This window comes from Sarcophilus harrisii, chromosome 2 (genome assembly GCF_902635505.1).
Source record: "Sarcophilus harrisii chromosome 2, mSarHar1.11, whole genome shotgun sequence".
NCBI lineage: Eukaryota > Metazoa > Chordata > Mammalia > Dasyuromorphia > Dasyuridae > Sarcophilus > Sarcophilus harrisii.
The window spans coordinates 45276686-45300983 of record NC_045427.1 but is presented as its reverse complement, the minus strand read 5'-3'; the positions used below and the strand labels follow the sequence as shown (position 1 = coordinate 45300983).

The following is a 24298-nucleotide window of genomic DNA, read 5'->3' as shown; positions in this document are numbered from 1 at the left end:
CTTTATTTTCTTGTATGATAACTAATCCCCTCATAGGATCAAGTTCAACAAAGAATGCAGCTAATTTCTAAGACTTGAACCTAGTCTTTAGGTTTAAACTTGGATAAAAACCCCAAATGAAAATCTTGACATTACCTCCATTAAGCTTGAAAAGCTTCTTCTGGGACACTGTGGTAATGAGTGAAGCAGAAATAGACGAGCTTTTGTTATCAGTCCAAAAGGATCCACCTAGGGATGTGTCAGACAGAAGGGAAGAGAATGAACTTGCTTTAGGTTTTATTTAAAAAACAAACAAACAAACAAACAAACATTTAAGTCATAACGAGCTTCATTTTGTGTATAGATGTTAATTTGTAACCTTAAGTACCTTATTTGAAAATGAGCTGAGAGTCAACTTTCCTTTCAGCCAATTTGTCAGTGCTAAATAACACTCTTCAGACAAGAGGGATCATCTAATTAGTTTTTACAAACCAGTAGGTGTGACAGGGGAACACAGGTTTTGAACAGTGGCCTGCATGGATATAAGAAAGATACCACTGAGAGGGAAACAGACCCCTGATATTCAGCCATCACTTACCTGTATGCCATGTTTTGGGCTTAAGTGAGCTTTGGCTGAAATCACACTGGTCTCTCCTGCTACAAAAAGCTGGACTAACTTCAGGTACATGTCAACAGCAACATAAGGAAAGGCTTGCTCTCTATTGAAGAGATCGTCATCAAAGTAGGCAACAAGGCTAATGGGGGGAAAGACACAAGGTAGGGTGGGAGATAAGAGAAGAGATAATATATCACATGGTAGAAGGTGAAGTACAGGGATGAAGTCATTTATCTATTAAGACCAAATCCCTAAATGCTTTAGAAAAGCATTTCTAGCACAAGTATAAAATTCTCTACTTAGATCGAAATGTGTGACCAAATCATATCTGATAAAGCATCATAGAGATACTGGCAGTTTACTATTTCTCATAAGCAAGAGCTGTTCTGAATATTCTTGTTCCTCCTTCCACAGAACATGTCAGCACTACAGTTCCAAGCTTTGGGGGGGGGGGGCGGGGGGGAGTAGTTCTCAGCATATAAATCCACCTCTAGGGTCCATTCTGAATTGTTACCTGTAGAAGGCGAAAGGCAACAACCTCAGGTACTGGTCCGAGGCCAAATGCAGAAGAATCTGATACCTTCCATTTGATGCATTTTCTGTAATGCCAAGAGAAAAAAGCCTAATATGTGCTTAGGGGCTGAAATAGTCTTACCAAAATAGCATAATAATGGGACCATTTGATAAGTAACTCTAAGTTATTGCAGGATGGGAGTTAGTGGCTTAGATGGAATATTGTTACAGGAAGTATCAGCAAAGTCGTTAGGACAGAATTATAGGCTAGGAGGATTTGGAAGACCAGGATCCCATCACTAGGTGGCTCTCAGTGTTGTCACAAATGCTTTCTCTTTTTTACTCACCCTTTTTAGTCAACTGAAAGAGAACCAACCAGGATAATTTTCTTTTCTCCAAACATCCAAGGACCTCTGCACAGATATCTAAAGATTTCTGGGAATTCATTCTTTCCTGTTTTGTTTTTTGACAAAAAAGTAACACTGTTAACTGTACACCAGAGCAGCTACGTTGCGGCCCCCTAGTCTATCACTACTTCTCGGATTTTATCAGTCAACTTCTTGCTTTAGTTTCCTCATATTCAAAACAAGATGAATTGTAGGTGCCATGAAATACTGCCTTCTGTGGGTGCTGGGGAGCTGAGCTACTGCAGATTTCAAGTAGAAAGGGTCCCTTAAAGGCCATCAAGTTCAAATACCTCACTTTATAGAAGAGGAAACTAAGGAGCTGCCATATTAGGTGACCCAGCCTAGGTCACACTGCTTAAGTCCCTGTGACAGGATCTGCATCTAGGTCCCTCCAGCTCCAAAACCCGGGGGTGTTATTTCTTTACTGTGCTGGCTCACTTGGATGTATTTAAAGGAGTAAAAATTCCTAGAATGGCATTGTGTGTTTCACTTAATGTTGGGATTTCTCACTTGGATGAAGCATGTTTAGCTTTTCCATGGCATGCAAGGCAAAGGCAATTGAAATAACCAAACTGGGAAGTATTTTGCACTTCCCCCCCCCCCCCCCCCCCCCCCCCCATTTCTGCTTGACTCTTAACTCAAGGCTGGGATCCTAGAGAAGACTCTGTGTGGACATCCCGACCCTTTTTGGGTGACCAAAGAAATAAAACCCTAGATAATATATTGTGACCTACCAGGTCAGAGAATGGAAGGCCCAGTCTTCTTACTTTCACTCTAATCCTGCTGTTACCTCAAAGAATAAAGCCTACGCCACCCTTTCAGACTATTTCCGAGACCTTCCTCAAGTGAAATTGAAGATTTTCCCATCCCTTGAAGATGGTCACTTGTGGCCCTGCCTACAGCAGGAATACTATGCAGACTCACGTGGCTGCCCACTGGAGCCCTCCTCCCATACTCACATACTACTTTTTCAGAACAAGTTCAGACTGAGAAGAGTTAACTTACATTTGGTGCCAAATACGAGGAGAGAAGACCCATGAGGGAAAAGAAGAAAAGAGAGACCAACAGCTGTAAATCAAAACATTTACATGTCACATTAAAAGTTCACATATCCCTGCCCAGTATGAAATTTTTCTACCCAAGTTCTGTTTTAGCTTCACTGTAGGACCCCTTCCCAAAGGGAAATCTGCACACACAACCTATTTTCAATCAAATAAGATGAGGCTTCTCCTTCAGGGTAAATTTCTTAAAAGTTAGGTCTCGTTATCTGCTCTGTTTCTGAAGAGTTTTTTGAACCATTTTTCAAAAGTAAACTGACTTTCAAAAGTAAACCACAATGCTGCAGCTGCGGTTTCTATATGGAGGGCTATGCCCACTTGTCCCCTCTGAAGTTGTATGAAAGGGGAGTGGAAGAAATTATGTAGAGAAATCCTTACTGGTGCCTGCAGAAGAAAAGGTTTCCAGATGGGAAGGCAGGAATCCTATGGGCATCTGAGTAGCCATGGTCTGGGATCTACTAGGATCTACTGTCCAACTAAAGAGAACCAAACACTTCCCTTTCTTGTTTCCAGAGTCCTCAAACCAAGGTTTATTTTTCTTTCACTGACTGAGTTAATTGAAAAATCCAGTCAGAAGATGAAACAATGGAAGTGACTGTGCTAAACAAATTAAATTATTAATAAACTCAGGGTGACTCGGGAAGAAAATGACATGAGACCTGGACACTCCTTAAGTAATGTATAATGAGGCAATTAGGAACCCAGGCTATTGGAGGCATTCTGTTTAGAAGGGATGAGCTGAAGGGAAAGAAAGTTGAGATAAAAAGAACTTCCTTTCTCACCTCCTCTCCTTCACATCCCAACTTCTTCAGGGATTTTTTGGTGGTTTCCAGGTCTCCTTGTTGATGAACTGCAAAATGCACAGAAGCAGCAGCAATCCAAGGAGTGCAGGGCTTGAAAGAAAGCGCCGCCTCGGAGGGCAGGAAGCTGGGAAAGATTGCAGAGAAACCTATGGAAGCCTTGGGAATCGCAAACTCTACAATGTCCCTGCACACTGGGCAGCACAACCAGATGTTCAAAGTCCAAGAAAGGCTCTCATGAACCTTTGTGAACAGTGACAACCCTCTTCTTGTCCCCTAAGAATGAAGGTTTCTTCTGGGAATCTACAATAGAGGAACTAACATAATACCTACTGTGGGAAGACAAGAGCAAGGCTGCAATGTCAGCTTCATACCTCTGACCTTGTATGGTCCCTTTTAATAAGTCCTAAGACGTCATAGAATTTAGGGATCATCCAGTCAATTCTCTCATTCTACAGGGAAGGAAACTGAGGCTCACAAAGGTCTGGTGACAACACAAGCTTGCTTCTCTGATGACCCCCAAGTCAAATGCCTGTGGTCTTATCCAAATGGAATATTCTACATTAGCTTCAGAGGCCCACCGAGATGGTAATCCTTACACTGTACTGTTATGAAGTGTGTGAGAAAAGAAGGGGCAGCTTGAGAGCATGATGAGTCTAGGGAGAGAAGCAGTGAAGGCACAGGGGCCACGTACCCGGGATCAACCTGGGAGCTGGTGCTCTTGCCACCAAACTCAGTGACTCGGGACACCACCCAAGAGGGTCCATAGTGCAGGACTGAAGACTCCTTGCTTCACCATCTGTGACAAGCCACATCATGTCTGTGTCCCTCATAAAATGGGGACAAATACCCAGTCCCTGTCTCGAAGAGCTGATGTGAGAATTGAAATATTGCATGAGAGCATTTTATCACTACCACCCATTTATAAGCGAGTATTTTCTCAGCTATAAAATGAACTGGGGTCGTGTCAGAACCTCTCCGATTCATGATTTTGCCTGGAGCCTGTCCTGGTAGTTTGACCATGAGGGAGCCAACTTTTCTGTCACACAATGGTACCCACTCCAGCTGCAAGGTCGGCCCAAGTAGACTGTACACGAGTGCAATGTCTTATAATGTTGGGCATGTTCTGGAATAATCCTTTGTGGGAGTAGCAGAACTTTAGTGGGACAGGGCCCAGTTTTACCACTGGGGTTTCCTAGTGGACACTGAGGCCTCTTGAGTCTCCAGGCTCTTCAGCCTTTCTGAGGTTGCTGACATAGTCACACTTAGGAGCGAACTCACTCACTGGAGGTGCCACCAGTGGTCACCTCTGTTGTTCCTGTGGGGTCAGATATGTCAGAGTACCTTGATTTTCCCTATTCTAAAAATCAGGATTATCACCAAGTGAAACTAATTGGGTCTAGCAATCTTCGAAGAGTTACATAGATAGGAAAAAGAGAGAGTTGGGGGAAGCACCAGTCCAGCACATAGCAAGAGAACCTCACAACAGCCAGTGAATTACAAAGCTGGCATTAGTCGAATTCCCTTGGGCTATTTTGCCACAAGAATGTTTTTTTTCCTCCCATGAATGCAGATGACAGCCATGGAGACCATTAGCTTTAACAAGGGCGCCTCTCATTTGTTCTTTTATTTCTGCTTGTTCTTACCTCCTGGCAAACTGTTGGCATGTGGCTATGTGTGCTACCTCCTGGGGCAGCACAGTCTTGAAGTGTCGCTTCCACTGACACTGAAGAACTGGCTCTAGTCGTGGCCACCATAACTAGAAGGACAAAAAGTACAATCACAGGGAGCTGGAAGAGGACGCATACAAACGGCCTGGGGCCATTAACCAAGAAGGTCCTGCACCATCAGCCCTCTCCAGCTCCTCCTTATAGGAGAAATGTGGGGGTCTGCTTGCAAGTGTGACAGACTTATCATTTATTGAGAACCTACAGTGCCCAAAGAGCTTGATTTTGGATACAATGAGGAAAAAGACAGTCTTCCCAGAATAAAAATACAATAAATGTCAAATGTATGATGGAGACTAGGGTTCCAGGAGTTCAAAGGAGTGAATGATTGATAAAATATGGTACAAGCAGATATGGCCTTCCTGAAGGGAGGACTTGGGGTTAGGCCTTGAAAAAGAAGTAGGACATAGATGAGCACAGAGGCAGGGGGAGTTATTACTCAATGAAGGAATTGAGCAAAGGTGGGCCAAAGACATGCTGGAAGGAAGGGGGTAGACAATGGTTAGACTGGTTTGTTTGGAGTAGTCTGCTCAAAGAAATAGTGGGAGGAAGTTATAGAAGATAGCGGCAGGCAGAAGATGGAGAGCCTTGAATGTCAAGCCAAGAAGCCAAACCAAGTTGCTGAGCAGGTATTATATGTGAAATGGAAGGGGAGGAGGCCCAAGGAGGGAGAAGGCCTTCCAGGTCGGCCTCTTGGAACCTCTTCCATGTCAGTTTTAGTCTTTTGCTGGCTACTTGTTTTTACAGTTATGAGCCCAACTTGGCTCACTTAAGTTTAATAGGTACCAAATATTTTTTAAAAAGTTTTTCTCTTGATCATTAAAGCAAGAGTGTGAGACATTATGTATAAAAGAAACTACACTACACCTTCAGAGACAAAGGGGTACCACAGTACACAAAGCACCAGGTCTGGAGGAAGAGTCCTGAGTTCAAATCTGACCTCAAACTCTTACTAGCTATGTGAGCTTGGTTAAGTCACTTATTTATTCTCTCTGTCTCAGTTGCTTCATCTGTAAAATGGGTTACTGTGAGGATCAACTTGATAATAACTAGAAAGTGCTTAGCACAGAGTCCAGAACATAGTAAATGACACAAAGAGGAACTATTATTATTATTATTGAGAATGATGCCTAGTAAAATGAAAAGAAAGATATGAGAGGCATGACAGGTACATAATGGAGCAGCAGAACAAGGAATCTGGAGCCAGGGGATCTGAGGTTCAAATCCTGGCTCTGCTACTTGCAAGTCACACCATCTAGAGGCCTATAGTTTACTGTCCTCAAAGAAGTGACAAGACTGGACAGAGGGGCAAGGGAAAGAAGAAACCAAGACTATAGAAGAAGACAGATTCTCTTTTCTGCTGCTGCTAACAGGTTTCAGAGAGCATGTGGCTTCTGTTGCTAGTTGGGGTGGGCAGGTGCACATGTGAGGCACAGCGAGGTGCGGGGCATGGCTTTACTGAGGGCGAAGAAAAACCCAAAAGAAGAGAAGCTTAGCTTGGAGAAGCTTGTGGAAGTTGGGCAGAGACCTTCAGCAGTTTCCTTAATTGTGGTGCTGGTTGTTTAGTCATTTCAGTTGTGTCTGATTCTCCGTGACCCCATTTAGGGTTTTCTTGGCAAAGATAATAGAGGGGTCGGCCACTTCCTTCTCTAGATCATTTGCCAGATGAGGAAACTGAGGCAAACAGAATGAAGTGACTTGCCCAGAGTGACACAGACAGGACGTGTCTGAGGCAGGATTTGAATTCACATCTTCCTGACTCCAGGCCCAGTGTTTTATTCACTGGACTGCTGAGGGGCCCTGTCATAGCTAGGGTGAATGGTCTGGTATTTCTTGACAACTTTTGTACTGTGGGGAAAGGCCCCTGTGAGTGAGATCAAAACAATCTTGGGGAAATGGGAAACCTCAATATATGTGAAGGTTTGATGCAGTAGCTTTCTCTCATCCACAAGAACTTACTGTTCACACTGTAAAAGAACAGGACATATACTTTTGGCTTAGACCCATAGGAAAAAACGGCTCTGTTAAATTCAATTATGGTTTCAGATGTTGCCTATTTTTCTTGTGTGTGTGTGTGTGTGTGTGTGTGTGTGTGTGTGTGTACACAGAAGAAAAGCTTCTTTTTTAGCATTAAGAAGTTCAAAAGATATTCTCTTACCACCGCAGAGGACAGGATTATTGGACAGTGGGTTTGACAAGCAGTCAGGATCAAGTTAACCTCTTTGGATGGATCTTTGCAATTCAGACAGGCACTCAGGAGACCCTGAAAAGGAGATGTTATTTTTACATATTGCAGACTTTTTTATAGTTCTCTTTGCTATCAAGAATAAAGCACTTGTGCCGACCTAAAAAGACACAGCTTGTTCTTCCCTTAATCAGAATTTAGTGTCCACTTAAAAAATCAGACCTTTCCAGCTGAAACTGTTCCCCTTAATGAAGATGATGTGATTTAGAAATACTTGCAGAGACATGGATGCATCTCTCTGCCTGCTTTCCAAGGGGGAAAAAGGACAACTTTCTCCCTAGCACATACTCTCTGTTCCCATGGCTGTGTATTGGCCAGCTGCCTCCCTGTAAAGCCCTTGAGGGAAAGATCTGTGCTTTGGTTTCCATTGGTGTTCTCACTCCTCAGCACAGTGGTTGATACTGAATAAGCTTGTGGAGTTCTAGTGCAGAATTCCCATCCACTTTGGCCTCCCCCCCCAAGTCCTCCTTCACTTGGCTCTTCTGGACCTCCCATTTAGACACAATCTTTCCTTCAATCCCTCATGCCACACTATAAGACCTTTCATCTTACTCTAAATCACTATTTGTCTCTACCACCCAGTAAGTCTCTTGGTCAATGAGGGTTGTCTTTTTTTCTATCTCTGTCTTCTTAACATCTAACCCAGCAAACTGCACAATGCAGGTGCTTAATAAAAATGAACTGAAAGGGAGCATTCTGGGAAACAGAGAGATTACCCTGAAGAAGTGGATGATGATGTCATGGGTCAAGGCACATTCTTTAGGAGAGATGTTTTTCTGCAACACAATAAAATACCAGGTCAACAATAAATCACCAGTAAGCTAAGGTAAACAAAAGAATTTAGGAAAGGGAAATACTGAAAGGAGAAAATATGTAACATTTTGAATTCTTAAATACTTGAAATTTCTCACGCAAGAAATATAGAATATAGAATTTATAAAGATTGTTAATCTAAGTACTAATCTGAAAGGCTAGAATATAAGTCTGAAAAATAAGTGATTTTCAAGGAACAAGTGTTAGCTTATCCCTTGAACCTTAAACAATTGAGTCGGTTCATAAATATAGAGATCTTTTCTCCTCAATGTACTATTATCTTTATCCCTTTGTTGAAATCCCTGATCTATCCCATTAATTGCTATTAAATCCACAGAAATAGCACCCAGACGCTACAGTGTGGGGCTAGCAACCTCAATAATCAATACAAAATCACAAGATTTTTATATTGCCTCAGAATGTAAGGTTGTTCCAGCTTTGCGGAAGAATTCTCTCTACAGACTCCAAATCAAACAGGCTGCTTGGTTGTGACTAAGCTTCCTCCTTTTTTTTTTTCCCCTTCTTATGTCATCTCTTCCTCTTAGTAGTGCTCTCTATTTATTTTGGACTTTGAAATCCAGATAATAATAATAAAAAAAGGTCTAAAGCTCTCCTTTGCAAAAACGTTTACAATTCTTTTAAGACTATATCTAAACTCAAAAAAATAAAGACAATTTCTTTATTTCCCTTCCTGTTGATATATATATACTATTCAAATATAATACCTTATTAGTCATGTTTTCAAAGGTTGGAAATTTAGAACAATCTGAAGGAAAAAATCCTTTTATATGATAAAGAGGCTTGCTGCATTCTATGGGGTCAAGATAATTTATTCCAGCAGCTAGGTGGTGCAGTGGATAGCACACCAGCCCTGAAGTCAGGAAGACCTGAGTTCAAATATGATCTCAGACACTTAACACTTCCTAACTGTGTGACCCTGGGCAAGTCACTTAACCCCAGCTGCCTCAGCCAAAAAAAAAAAAAGTTAACAAATGCTATAATCTTTGGAAAAATGTATTCATATGATAATATGAATCTACTTAATATGTAGTTTATTTAAAATATACAGCATGGTAAAGAAATAGGCTTTTAGGGTTAACTCGCTATAGAGTTTAATTGAATCTTAGTATCTATGCATTTCCAATTCTTCAAATAATCAAGCTGCATTATGATGTTCTTAAAAAAATACTATAACTTCACTAAACATGTAAGTGAGTTATTCTTTAAAGCCTGGGAAGGAACTTATAAATCTCACAGATCTATATATAGATCTCTGCAGGTCACTAGGAACATCACTTTTTGTTCTGATAGAAGGCACCTGATTATTATTACAAATCAGACGCTATCCTCCTTTCTTGGGGTTACAGCCTTAGTCTAAATCCATAGGAAAGTAGTGCAAAATCACGATGGTAACACATTCAGGGGTCATTCTCTTCAAGACCTTCAGGTAGCAGGAAGCTGAGGCAATAGGTGCCAAGTTGTCAGTATTACCTTTGGCAAGAAAAGGCTGATAAAATGTGAGGCTTTGCTCAGCCAAGAGGGGCAAATGACACTACATTTCTTTATAAGCATACAAAGAAGTAATCCAAGGTCAAATAAGAGAAGTGATCTATTGTCAGAAATGAATTGGCTGCCCTTGGCCAATCAGTGAGAATCTTGCTGATCATCTTCATGTGTCCAAATGGAGATAAAATAAATCAAACATAATAGCACTGGCTCTGGAGAATGCTCAGTTTTTTAGAAGCCCACTGTAGACTAAGGGACCTCAATGAGGTTATCAAAAACTCATCTGACAATGAGGAAAACCAGCAGCCACCAGCAAGTCAATTTGGAGGTGTTACATTAAATAAAAGTTGTCAGATTTCAAAACACTAAGAAGTTAAATGTTTGTGCATCTTAGCCACCATTCACTGTTTGCATTGAGCAGTAAAACTTTAGATTCTGAATTTGTTCAAAAATGTCATACATACCAATTCATTATTAACAAAGTGAAAGAAATCTTCACAATGCAAAGACCTTTGCCATCCTGACACGTGGGTACTGATGAGAACCGATGGAGGAAGACCCATGAGAATACTTGAAAGAAAGATTTGAAAGATGATCAATAGTAGAGCTACAAAATAAATATATTTGTTTTTTTCAAAAATCTCAGTGCTTCATATTGAAATGAAGTTTAGTGCTGAAAGGCTGTAATCATCATTTATATGATCCTCCCATGACCAATGACTACTTAAAGTGCATGTTCAATTGCTTATGCCACCCAACACTGGGTAGTCTCGGGCAAGTCACTTAACCACTAAACTGAAACTTACTCTAAATCCACTGACTGTCCACTAAATGATATTATGCCTTCTGTCCTATGTCTTCATATTTCTGAAAGGCAGGTATTGATTATCTTGATTTTATAAGGCATAAATATATTAAATATCTAACTCATATCACATACTAATTTACTTGGAGTAGTCAATTTTTTTCTCTCCTAATCTGGCATCTTAAGTTGCAAATTATAAAACTTTCATACAGATATGTGAAATATATCAGAATATGGATTTTGTTTAATTTCTAAAAAAAGAGATGGCTCAATGGATAGAACACTGGGCCTGGAGTCAGAAAGACCTGAATTATAATCCAGCCTTAAATACTTTCTAGCTGTATGACCTTGGGTATGTCACTTACCCTAAATTTGCCTAAACTGGAGAAGGAAATAGCAAACCACTCCAGTATCTTTGCCAAGACTACTCATATGGGGGTCATGAAGAGCTGAACTCCATTATAAAGGACATAGTTTTTAATTAATCTCTAGTTGACGATGGTTTACAGATTATAATTCTTAAAATCTCAATTAGGTACATTCCAGAAACAAAATGAAATTTGCTAACTGAACATTCAGAATTCTTTTTAAAAAGAATTTTTTTTTGTCCCTGAAAAAAAAAAAAAGCATTCAAAGAGCTCAAACCATCAAATGGTAGGGTTGTCATTAAAGGAAGTGGTCAAATATACTTTGAGAAATCTTGAAGAAAGACTCAGTATAACTGAATCTGCAATAAATTATTACTTTACATTCTTGCCTAAATTTTCTTTCAGAAATCAGTTAACAGCTCAATGAGGAACTCCTTATATCTGAATGTTACCTTTTGTACACAAGTAGCTCCTGCTGCTTCAAAAGTCTCTCCCCAATTGTTGAACCATTTTCAATAGACTGTAACCTTTTTTGAAAAATTCTGAACATGAAATGTCCACCATCATCTGATGGGCCAAAGCTTGGGCCCCTCCATCTTTCCAGCTCCAGTTCAAGTACCATTTCCTGTGAGAGGAAAAGCACTCTATTAGGTGATCTAACATTTCATCTTATAAAGCCTATGTTTATTTAACCTTAATAATTTGTTTCCAAATCAGTCTTTTAAAAGAAACAATTGTTGCCTTCTCTGACCACACTCTGGGATTTGTTAGTAATATCCCAATCTAGGGAATCTTATGTGGTAGTTGTTTAGTTAAAGCATTTAGGATAGATAGGCATGGGATTTGCTAAAAATTATATAAGGCATGAATATATAATGATCAGAAAGATTTGTGTATCTCCAGCAAACTAGCTCTGACAGCAATTCTCAGAAAGTTTAAAAATTGTCCTGAATACTTTTGTTAGAATGTTCATATAGTTCCCCAGGTTATTGTTATCAAGGATTTTAGTCATTTGTATATATAAGCTCTGATGTTTTTCTTTCTTTTAAAAAAAATTAATACTTTCCTCCCAATTACATGTAGATTTTTTAAAAATATTTTGTCCCTTAAAAGAAATTTAAGGTCCAAATTCTATTCTTTCTGACTTCCTCCCTGAAAAGGTAAATAATCTAATAAGTAATCTATCACAGATTATCGTTATCCATGTGCAATCTGATAAATTTTCTAAAGAAAGACATTAAAATCACACCTCTATTATACACAATTAAAATCAAATAGGAGGAGGCAGATCAACAGTGAACTTATAAAGGAACATTAAAAATATGAAAAAAATTAATCAATAAATCAATTATAATGTCACAGTTTTTAAATAAATCTTTTCCTCCTTTTTTCTTCTCTATTCACTCTTCCTTTAACATTCATGTTAAACATTCAATGAACAAAATGGAGAAAGCTGCAACGCTGTAAATGTTTTTATTTTATTTGTTTTTAAAAATGTTTAACATCCTCTTTAAAAAGAAAACTTACCTTGGGATTTAAAATCATTAGATGCCTTATCCCAGCAAGATAGGATAATATTCCAGCTTTCTCTCAACAGGGAAAGCTAAATGAAAATAACTTCACTTTTTATTATTAAAATCTACTGTTATATTTATAAGCTATTTTTCCAAAATTCCTGAGTCTCAAAAGTTTGTTAATAGTCCTTTCAATAAGTCTATTTCTATTATACTTTGATAAACATGCAAATGGATTTGGACATTTGGGTATTTTTAGGGTAAATAAAACTCAATAATGGACAACTGATCACTGGCACTGAAGATAGGGGGGGAAATGCCATCTTGCGACTGCTCTTCTGAATATTCTATATCCTTACGTGTACAAATGTTTTTACATATTAGATACACATATACATACATAAATCTAAACAAACCCACCTGTAATCTGGAGAGAATGTCACGATTAACTATATTGCCACAAATGGATGATTCTGAATTTTCTAAGGGAGGACAACTACTGGATCTGAAATTAAAACAAATAAAAATAATTTTAATTGCTTAACAATTAAGAAACTTACAAGCAGTATGTTGGCTCTTGTATTTTAGCATTTGGTACAGTAGTATACTATCTAGTATATTGTCCACTAAAGGGGAGAAGGTCATCTTATCCTTCAGGCCCATTTCAATTTTGTTCCATATTACAAGAAAGCTCCATACTATCATAAATTGATAGCAAATCAATTAGTAGATAACTACCACATTTTAATATTTTTATTATTAGATTGCATTTCTCTTAAGCTTCTGGCCAGACCTTGTTTCTTTACATGATTTTTAGGTCCTAATTAATTTGCAAAGCCAACCAATGCATATTGTTTATCCATATATATGATCCTTAAGATGAAGTTTCCTTGGAAACAAGCAAGGAAAAGAATGAGTGAATGGTATTTCTCTATTGCCTTATTTGATATATTTCCCACTACAGAATTACGTACCCAATGGAGTCTAAAACCACCCTAACATTTTTTTTTTAAGTGCCCAACATTCTTTTTTTTTTTTTTTTATAAGAATCATTTTAAATATATTTCATATTCATGTTGTGGAAAAAATTGAGAAAAAGTGAAAATAATATGCTTTAACATTCAGTCTCCATAATTCTTTCTCTGGGTATGAATTATCCCAACATTCTGAACCTTAGAGTTGTACAACAATTTTTGTCCTTTTTGATTCTATGCATGTTATAAAATTTAGAAGTGACCATATACAGTTATAGCCCTGCAGCTATCCTGATACAGACAAAACATTTTCTTTGAAATGCTTTGGTTATGGTGGGGAACTTGGATGCTCCTAGCTCCCTGCTCAGTAAGCTCTCTCTCTCTTTTTTTTTTTTTAATAGCTTTTTATTTCCAAATTATATGCATGGGTAATTTTATAGCATTGACAATTGCCAAACCTTTTGTTCCAATTTTTCCCCTCCTTCCCACCACCCCTTCCCCTAAATGGCAGAATGATCAATACATGTTAAATAGATTAAAATATAAATTAAATACAAAATAAGTATATATGATCAAACCGTTATTTTGCTGTACAAAAAAAACTGGAATCTGAAATATTGTACAATTAGCCTGTGAAGGAAATCAAAAATATAGGGATTGGGAATTCAATGTAATGGAGTAAGCTCTCCTCTTGAGGAACTTTGATCCACATCACCACTATTTCAAGATTCTGATAAACTCTAGGACATTCTCCTTCCATCCCCATTCCCCTGCCACTGTTCTCTCCAGAGTGACCTGTGGACTCTGGTTTGCTCTTTCTCTCTGCAGCTTGTAGAGCTGTCGGAGCCTCTTATCCTAATACTTTCTTTTCTGGTATTTTTGTGGCTCTGCTCTTTCAGGTTCTTCTCCCACCTGTCTGGTTTTTCCTGAGTCCCCTTTGCTGGCTCTTCTTCCAGGCCTTGCTTACTAGGTGGGTGTCCCCAAAAGTTGGAGTGGGTCCTCTTCTCTTCTTCCTTTCTTCTATTTCATTTGGTGATATCATCAGTTTCCAGATTTTTTTTTTCATCTGATTTTTAAGGCCTTTTATAAGTGAAAGCAAGAACAATGATAGGGCTGTTTCTGTGTGTGGCCAAGATAGGGTAAAGAAGTAGATCATGAGAAATGAGTTTAAGAGACCATTTTTATTCTTTCTGTAATCTCCAGTGCTTGCCATAGTGCCTGACACTTGCCAAGGACTTAATAAATATTCACTGACTTGTTGACAAGGCTAATTATTTTGAAAATAAATGAGACAGGGCTAGAGATTTATTGAGTTTATTTGCCAGTCTTCCCACCAGGTGATAAAAGGTTCTATCTTTTCACTGGCTTCTTCTGGAAGTAATGAAGAGATATAATATATGACATTCACCACAATCATGGAAGGACTAACAGACACAGATTAGGTAGCAGAACTTACTGTCTTCCTTGCCTATCAGTCGAAGTGTTGCCTTTAGAGCTGTGATGGGTAGGAAAAAGATGGAGACAGGTAGTTTTTAAAGGGAATGGGTATGACTGTAACAAGAAGGGAAATTATTTATATAGTGCCTTAAAGTTATCAAGCTCCTTACAAGACTCTTGAAACAGGTAGTACAAATATCAGAGTGGGACAGCAGGAAACAAATAGACTGAAGATAGAAGAGCTGGGTCAAATCTCTGCTTTATTACTTCCTACCTATTTGATTTTTGGGCAAGTTTATAACTCCTCAGGATCTCAATTTTATAGGATCACAGAGTCTGGGAGTTGGAAGGGACCCAAATAACCTATTCCAACCATTCCCTGAACAAAAACAGCCATCATTACCTATCTCACATGGTTGTACAGCCTCAACCAGAAAACTTTCAAGCCAAGGGAATCACTATCCTTGGAGGCAGCTCATTTCAGTTCTGGAGGATCCCAATTGTTAGAACGTTTTTCCTGACGTCGAATCTGAACAGATAAACATCTTTGGACCTTGGACCACTGTTCCTGGCTCTGCCTTCTGAGGTCAGACTGAATAAGCCTAATCCTTGTCAACAAGACAAGACGACAGATATGTGCCCCTAAGTCTTTTCTTTTCTAGACTCAGTTCCCTCAACCATCCCTCAATATGAGCAGGAATCAAGGCCTAAATCCATCTCAGAAGAGCAGAACCTCTAGATGAAGTCCAATGAGGTGAGACAGCACAGTGGAATCACCATCTCCCTATTTCTAGAAGGTCCATCCCCTTTAGTCCATTAGCTTTTATAGGTGCTATACCTTATTACTGATTCCTGCAGTCCCCTGAAACCCCCAGATCTTTTTCAGAACAAATACTACATAACCAATCTTTCTGTTCTGATCTTATTCTTGTAAAGTTTTTTTTTTTGTTTGTTTTTTTTGTATTCAGATTTGTTCATTGGTAAAAATAAGGGTATTGGATTAGATGGCTTCTCAGGATTCCCAATCCCTATTTCAGAGATGAGCAAACTGAGATTTGTCAAAGTTCGGTAAGTGCCTAATACCAATGAGCATTAAATATAACACATGCACCATCTACTCATATATACTCATGCATGCACACACACGTGTTCACATGCACACACACTCATGTTGACAAGCAGGACTAGGATTCAGACTTGGGTAGACTTCTCATTCTTAAAATCTAAACCCCCTTCTACTCTGTTATGCTGCTTTTCATATATGTTTGTGTCACCTATGATAAGTATCAAAGAGGAAAATTCCAGATTCAGAGAGGAAGAAAACAAAAATGGATCAAGCCCAACCTTGTGTACATTTGAATAACAACTCTTGGTTTACTTTGTTCTACTTAGTTCTATTTTGCTAGTGTAATTCCCTTGGACCTGCCCACCCTTCCTTATTTATTCAAATCTGTCTTTTTCCAGGCCCAGCTCAAGTCCCATTTCTTGCAAGAAGCATTCTCTACTCATGCTGATCACACATCTCTCCTATGTGTTATTTCATTATCTAGTGTTGCTTCATGGGTTTATGTCTTGGATACCCACCTAGATTATAAGCTTCCTGAGGATTCATCTCAAAACCCCTTGACATCATTCTTCATCTACCCACCCTTTCCTCAAATCTATAATAATGCATGACCCTCCTCCCTGCCAAAGCCAAAGAGAAAACAAAATAATCATTTCTTAAAAATGACATAATGTTTTAGAGAACCCCAGAAAAATAATTTCAGCAAAATTTCAGGATATAAAATAAATCTACAAATATCATTAGCATATTGTATATTGCAAACAAAATTCCATTTAAAATAAATGTATAAGGCAAATAAGTATAGAAGTCTACATATCAATTCTATACACATTCAGGAACCAAATGAATAAAAACACAAACTACTCTTTCAGATAAAGACATACTTAATCATACTTAATAACTGGAGACATATTAATCATTCATGGGTAAAGTTAATATAATAAAAATGGCAATACTATCTAAATTAATGTACTTATTCAGTGCCATGCACAATCAAATTATGAAAAGATTATTTTATGGAAGCAGAAAAAATGATGAAGTCCATCTAGAAGTAATGGACTTGGGGTACAGTATAAGACATTATATTTCTGGATAAGGTTAACATATAAATTTGTTTTGCTTGATTTTGAGGTTTGTTTGTTGGTTTTTTAAATTTTTTTCCAGTAGGGGGAGATAAAAGCAAGAGAAAATAGATTTTTAAAAGAGAAAATTAGATATCTCTTCTCAAAGAACTTTAATTAGGGGAGACAATATGTAAAACAAAAATTCAGCTTCAGAGCAAATGGAAAACCATGGAACTTCTAAGGGTACAGCATAGGGTCAAGGTCCTTAGGTTATGTCAGTACAGCAGATGATAATTAGACTGTAACTTTACTTGTTTTAGCCATTGGACTTCCTGAGTTTCTATGTCTGGAAAATTTATCACTCTAAAGCCAACCTCGTGAAGAATATTTCTGAAACAAGCTTAGATTGAGTCTCAGAAGACAGGAATGCAGTCTATCATCAGACTCATCAAACCTTCCAGTTTGAGCTTGAAGCATAGCCATCAGGAACATACGATCATCTGCATAAAGGAGTAGTCAGGGAAAATGCTAGGCATTGCATTTTAAATGAGGATGTCCACAATATTAACTTTGAGGTTTTTCCAAGTGGGCTTAAGTAAGTGAACATTTTCTTAGTGTTTGACAAGAACTCATCCTTTCCAACTTCCCTATTTCTACAGGGATTCCCTTGTGATCCTGCCTGATATCATCTTTAAAATCTCAGGGTCACCACCAACACCTTATTCTCCCTCACTGCTCCCTACCTCAATGAGCTCCCAACTCTTTTAAATCATACTTCGTTATTTCTCACTTCACAGATTCATCACTCTAATTTCAGCCTTCATCATCTAGAGATCCCACAAGAAAAACCCCAAGAAACATTGTCATAAAACTCTAGAATTATAATCTTAAGAAAAAAATACTATAAGCTTCAAGAAAAAAACAATTCAAATCTTGAAGAGCCATAGTCGGGATTACCCAGGTTCTGGCAGCATCTACAATAAAGGACTGGAGGGCCTAGAATACCATATTTCAGAAAACAAAGGACCTGGAGTTACAAGAAGAAATACTACCCAATGAGACTGAGCATCATTTTTCAGGGGAGGATTTGGAGCTTCAACGAAGTAAAGGACTTTTAATCATTTCTATTGAAAAGACCAGAAGTAAAAAGAAAAATTGCTCTTCAAACACAGGACTCAAGAGAAGTACACTAAGGCAAACAAAAAAGAAAAAAATAACATATTAAATTGTTTACATCCCTAGATGGAAAACTTGTAACTCTTGAGAATTGCATCTTTTATTAGGGTAGTTAGAGGGGGTATCACATGGATGGAAGGTGTGATGGTCAATGAACTCTGATAATGATATCAAAGACAAAGACATTAAGGGGTAGAAAAAGTATTGTACTGGGAGAAGAAGAAAGGGGAGACAAAATGGGATAAATGTGCCTCCAAAAGAGGCTCAAAAGACATATTACAGCAGAGGGAAGGAAGGGAGAGGGATGAGCATTGTCTGAAGCTTAATCTCATCAGTTTTGGCTCAAAGAGGGAATAAATTCTTTAGTTGGGTATAGAAATTTGTCTTATTCTATAAGGAAGTAGGAGGAGAAAGGGGAAATAAAAGGGAGGAGCTAAACAGAAGAGAGGGCAGAAATACTAGGAGAAAGGGGCAAGAGGAGAGAGAAGAGGTGATAGAAAGGAGGGTTGGTTGAGGTCAGAATGGGTCAGAAACAAAACACTATTAAGGAGTGACAAGATGGAAAGAGAGAACAAAAGTACATACAAGGGAGAAAATAGCATGAAGGGAAATAAAAAGCTGATAGATATAACTGTGAAGGTGAATGGGATGAACTCTCCCATAAAATGGAAGCAGATAGCTGAGTAAATTAAAAACCGGAATCCTACAATATGTTGTTTACAAGAAACACATTTGAAACAGACAGATACATACAAAGTAAGGGTAAAATGCTGGAGCAGAATTTATTATGTTTCAGCTGAAGCAAAAAAAAGCAGGGGTAGAAATTCTGATCTCAGATAAAGCAAAAGCAAAAGTAGATATAATTAAAAGAGGTAAGGAAGGAAACTACATCTTGTTAAAGGTTATTTTACAATTACAGTTAATGAAGTAATATTGATATTAAATGTATATGTACCAAGTAGTACAGCATCCAGATTCTTAAGAAGTTAAGCCAGTCAGAGGAAGAAAAAGATAGCAAAACGATACTTGTGGGGAACCTCAAGCTCCCCCTTTCAGAATTAGATAATTCTAACAAAAAAATTAGTAAAGTTAATAAAATCTTAGAAAACGTAAATATCACAGTAACATCGAGTGAACAGGGATACAAAAAATGTACTTTTTCCTCAGTAGCATATGGCACCGACACAAAAATTGACCATGTATTAGGGCATAAAAACCTTACAATGAAATGTAAAATGGCACGAATAGTAAATGTTTTCTTTTCAGATAATAATGCAACAAAATTTACATTCAATAAAGGGTCAGGGAAAGATAAGACTAAAAATCAATTGAAAATTCAATAATCTAATTCTAAAGAATAAGTGGGTCAAACAAGAAATCATAGAAACAATCAATAATTTCATCCAAGAGAATGACAACAATGAAACAACATACCAAGACCTATGGTTTGGGAGCAGCTAGATAGCACAGTGGATAAAACACCAGCCCTGAAGTCAGAAGGACCGGAGTTCAAATTCAGCCTCGGATGACACTTACTAGCTGTCTGACCCTAGGCAAATGGGGTTAAGTGATTTGCCTCATCCAAAAAAAAAAAAAGAAAAAAAAAGGCAAAACCTATAGGATGCAGCCAAAGCAGTTTTTAGGGGAAATCTCATATCTCTAAGTAGTTACAAGAATGAAATAGAGAAAAAGGAAATCAATGAATTAAGCTTGCAATTCAAAAAGCTACAAAAGAAACAAAAAACTCCTAATTAGGAAATTCTGAAAATCATAGGAGAGATTAATAAAATTGAAAGTAAGAAAACTACTGAACTTATTAATAAAACTAAGAGTTGGTTTTATGAAAAAACTAACAAAATAGATAAACCTTTGGCTAATTTGATTAGAAAAAGAAAAGAAAAAAAATTGCCAGAAAAATTAATAATCCACTTGCTTATTCTCCCATCTCTACAAATATTTATAATATCTCTCAGATTAATCAAGATCATCCTGAAAAAAGTTATGAAATGGGAAGATAGTAAGTTTTCATAAACTATATTCTAATGCAGATCATATATTTGTGGTCACATCTCTGAATGAAAGGTACAAAGATTGAAAGATGCCACTGTGTTTATTGGCTTAGCTATTTAAAAAGCATTTGATTTGGCAAAAGAGTGTTTAAAAGGCTCTTCTCCAACAGGATATCTACCTGTATGTGTTAAAAAGAAAACAAAGATAAAACAACAAAGAGAATTTTGTTCAAAAACCCTGTAATTTTAAGTACTGAGCAAGGCATAAAATAGGTTTGATCTTAGTCAAAAGGCCGAGAAGCAATGCAAGGCATAAAATAGAAAGACCTACACTTGCCAAAGGTTAGCTACCATTGTCAAAAGGATATCTAACATAGAATCCATCTGAAAGAGGGGTCCCAAACAGATGCTTCAGTTTGCAGATGACATTGTGCTATCACACTCAGCAATGAAAAAAATCACATGGTCTCTTAAATGAAATTCACAATCACTCAAAAATCTTGATCAACTAACTATATAGAAAAAACCAAGTGCCTGTTGTTCATGACATGTCTATGACATGTAATTGGACCAACAATTTATAGGACTGATCTATTAGTAAATATAGCTTGGTAAAAGAATGTATATGGATAATGAAATAGATTCAGCTAGGTACAGTGAATAGAGACCAGGGCCTGGAGTCAGGAAAACCTGAATTCAAATCCAGTCTCAGACACTTAGTCTGAACAAGCCACTTAACTCTGTTTGCTTCAGTTTCTTCATCTATAAAACGAACTGGAGAAGGACATGGCAAACCACTCCAATATCTTTGCCAAGAAAAAACCCTAAAGTTGGACACAACTGAAAATGATTAAACAACAACCAACTGGAAAATTAGGTGGGACAAGAAAGAAAAACTGATAGCTAGTTTGTGTAATCTATAGGTAGCTATACTTTGTGAAGAAATCTAGAGGAAAGCCTTCAGCATAAGCGTCTCATGGAAGATTTATCCAAGGCCACAAACAAAAATCATGCAAAGTGAGATAATAGGAATATGATATGATCTAATCCTTTCCAAAGTAGGATGTAGGCAAGCCATTCTCCAATTGATAAATGGTCAAAGAATATGAACAGACAATTCTCAGACGAAGAAATTGAAACTATTTCTAGCCACATGAAAAGATGCTCCAAGTCATTATTAATCAGAGAAATGCAAATTAAGACAACTCTGAGATACTACTATACACCTGTCAGACTAGCTAGAATGACAGGGAAAAATAATGCGAAATGTTAGAGGGGATGTGGGAAAACTGGGACACTGATGCATTGTTAGTGGATTTGTGAATATGTCCAGCCATTCTGGAGCTCAAAAAGTTATCAAACTGTGCGTATCTTTGATCCAGCAGTGTTACTACTGGGCTGATATCCCAAAGAGATCTTAAAGAAGGGAAAGGGACCCGTATGTGCAAAAATGTTTGTGGCAGCCCTTTTTGTAGTGGCCAGAAACTGGAAATTGAGTGGATGCCCATCAATTGGAGAATGGCTGAATAAATTGTGGTATATGAATATTATGGAATATTATTGTTCTGTAAGAAATGACCAGCAGGATGATTTCAGAAAGGCCTGGAGAGACTTACATGAACTAATGCTGAGTGAAATGAGCAGGACCAGGACATCATTATATACTTCAAAACAATATTATATGATGATCAGTTCTGATGGTTGTGGTCCTCTTCAACAATGAAATGAATCAAATCAGTTCCAATACAGCATTAATGAACTGAACCAATTACATCCAGTGAAAGAACACTGGGAAATGAGTATGAACCACTACATAGAATTCCCAATCCTTCTATTTTTATCTGCCTGCATTTTTTATTTCCTTCACGGGTTAATTGTACACTATTTCAAAGTTCGATTCTTTTAGTACAGCAAAATAACTGTATGGACATGTATAATACATATATTATATTTAACTCATACTTTAACATATTTAACATGTATTGGTCAACCTGCCATTTGGGAGAGGGGGTGGGGGAAGGGGGAAAAATTGGAATAAAAGGTTTTGCAATTGTCGATGCTGAAAAATTACTCATTCATATATCTTGTAAATAAAAAGCTATAATTAAAAAAAGGTAGGATATAGGGGTATCCATATCATTGAGATCAAAGATCCATCAAAATATTGAATGTAAAAGTTAATAATGCCAGCAGTTTAAATTGCTACTTAAGTCATTTCAACAAATACATATGACACATTCATATATTCTAAGTAGTACTAAAATAGAACAGAAAAAGAAAAAGTACTAACCTTCAGAAATAACATTCAAAAAATTAAATAGTAAGGTAAGTCTTGAATCAGACTTGGTTTAACTGTGTACCAACATATGTTTTTTGGTTTATGAATCTATCAATTTTCTTTGACTAGAAATAATCTAACTTCAGTTCTAGCATCATTACAATTAAAAACAAAATAAAAATATTCTTCTAGTACAATGGTTCTTAAACTGGGAAAGCTAATAGATAGATTTCTGGGGGTTGTAGACCTCAGATGGGAAAAGAAATCGTAGTTAATTTACTTTGTAATTTTATGTATTTTATTTTATTAATTTAAAATCATTATTCTAAGAAGAGATTCAAAGGTTTCACCAAACACTCTAAAAAGGGTCTAAGACAAAAAAAAAAAAAAAAAAAAAAAAAAAAAAGCTTAAAAACCCCTTCTCTGGTACAAGTGTTTCTTCCCAAATCATTAATTACCTCAGGCAGAAATCCACCATTGTCTCAACAAGAATTAAACATGCTTTTTCCAAATCTCCATCACAGCCCCCAGCCACAGAAGATTCTGGAAGGTACTGCTGATACAAAGCCCAGTGATGAAAATATTGTCTGCAACATCAAAATGCAAAAAGTGGTTTCTTTTCATAACCTAAAGTTATACGCCAGACAATAAGCCTGGCAAGTAACTATTTTAGTTGGGACACTGATATACACAATAGTTAAATTTCTTACAGACACAATAAGAATTTATTCACCCATAGCTACATTCTGAATCATTTCTATGACTGGCTCTCCTAGAGAGAATTGAAGCATAACACAGAATAATCTTGTACTTAGACTAATGAAAGTTATATTTTTTTTAGAAAGTCTCTATCCTCTGATTTTTTTTAAGAGATGAAGAGACAGCTCTTCTTAATATTGGATCAAATTGTCTTTAATGAAAACAAGTTAGAATTAGAGAATTTAATTAAGGGAATAATCAAAGAATTTGCCACAATTTGGGTATCTCCAATAGAAACCTGTGAATGAATTTTTATAATGTCACAGCCTTTAACTCTCTATTCCCAGAACAATAATACATTTATTTACCTTTCTGCATCTGAAAGAATATCATTGTCAGGTTTTACTTCCATCTCAAATAGCAGCCAATCTCTGTAAGTTAACTGAAAGGGAAAAAAAAAGTTTAAATTAAAAGGTCAAAACAATGAATAATATTGCTAAAAGCAGTTTGCCTTCTTTATCACTTTTTTTTCCTTTAATGAGGCAATTGGGATTAAGTGACTTCCCCAGAGTCACACAGCTAGGAAGTGTTAAGTGACTGAGACAAGATTTGAACTCAGGTTCTCCTGACTTCAGGGCTGGCTCTCTATCCACTGTGCCACCTAGATGCCCCTTTATCACTTTTACTCCCTCATAAATAATCCTTCAATCTCTCTCTCTATTGGTTGTCTTCCTGATGCCTTACAAACATATTTCTGTCCTCATCCTCAAAAAATCTTCTCTTGTTTGATACATATTTGCAATCAAACTTTCTCCTTTTCATGGATAAACTCCTTGAGAAAGTACCTCTACTTTTTTCCCCCAAATTTTTTCTTCTCTCTTCAGTCATTTCACTCAAACTGTTCTCTTCAAAGTTACCAAAGATTTCCAAGTTACTCAGTTTAAAGGCCTATTCTCAATCCTCATCCTTCATCTTTGGCATGATTAATCACCTACTTTTCTTGAATACCCTCAATAGTTTAGTTTTTTGTGCTGCTGCTCTTTTGGGTCTTTTCCTACTTGTCTGATTAAATTTTTCTCAGTCAACTTTGAGGGATCTTTACCTAGCCTTGACAGGATGACCAAGGTGTCCCTCAAGGTTCTGCCTTACCAAGCCCCACGTCCTTCCCAACTCCAATGGCTCACTAAAGTCTCCAAGAACAAATATAAATTTTGTTTGGTTTTTAAAACTTTTTATAACTTGGC

General features: G+C 37.3%; 1 protein-coding gene across 2 annotated transcripts in view; it reads right to left on the bottom strand.

Moving 5' to 3' along the window:
* The window catches only part of FANCA (FA complementation group A), a 107273-nt gene that overhangs the window by 860 nt on the left and 82115 nt on the right, over positions 1-24298 (bottom strand). For both annotated transcript variants that reach the window (XM_023495132.2, XM_023495133.2), the window contains exons 29-42: positions 23423-23496; positions 22814-22942; positions 12772-12856; positions 11290-11462; positions 10129-10234; positions 8062-8121; positions 7259-7363; positions 5020-5132; positions 3356-3500; positions 2521-2583; positions 1456-1561; positions 1110-1194; positions 578-734; positions 136-228 (exon numbers count right to left, since the gene is read on the bottom strand). In XM_023495132.2, the coding sequence (XP_023350900.1) occupies positions 136-228; positions 578-734; positions 1110-1194; positions 1456-1561; positions 2521-2583; positions 3356-3500; positions 5020-5132; positions 7259-7363; positions 8062-8121; positions 10129-10234; positions 11290-11462; positions 12772-12856; positions 22814-22942; positions 23423-23496 (1494 nt within the window). The remainder of the gene's footprint in view (positions 1-135; positions 229-577; positions 735-1109; positions 1195-1455; positions 1562-2520; positions 2584-3355; positions 3501-5019; positions 5133-7258; positions 7364-8061; positions 8122-10128; positions 10235-11289; positions 11463-12771; positions 12857-22813; positions 22943-23422; positions 23497-24298) is intronic.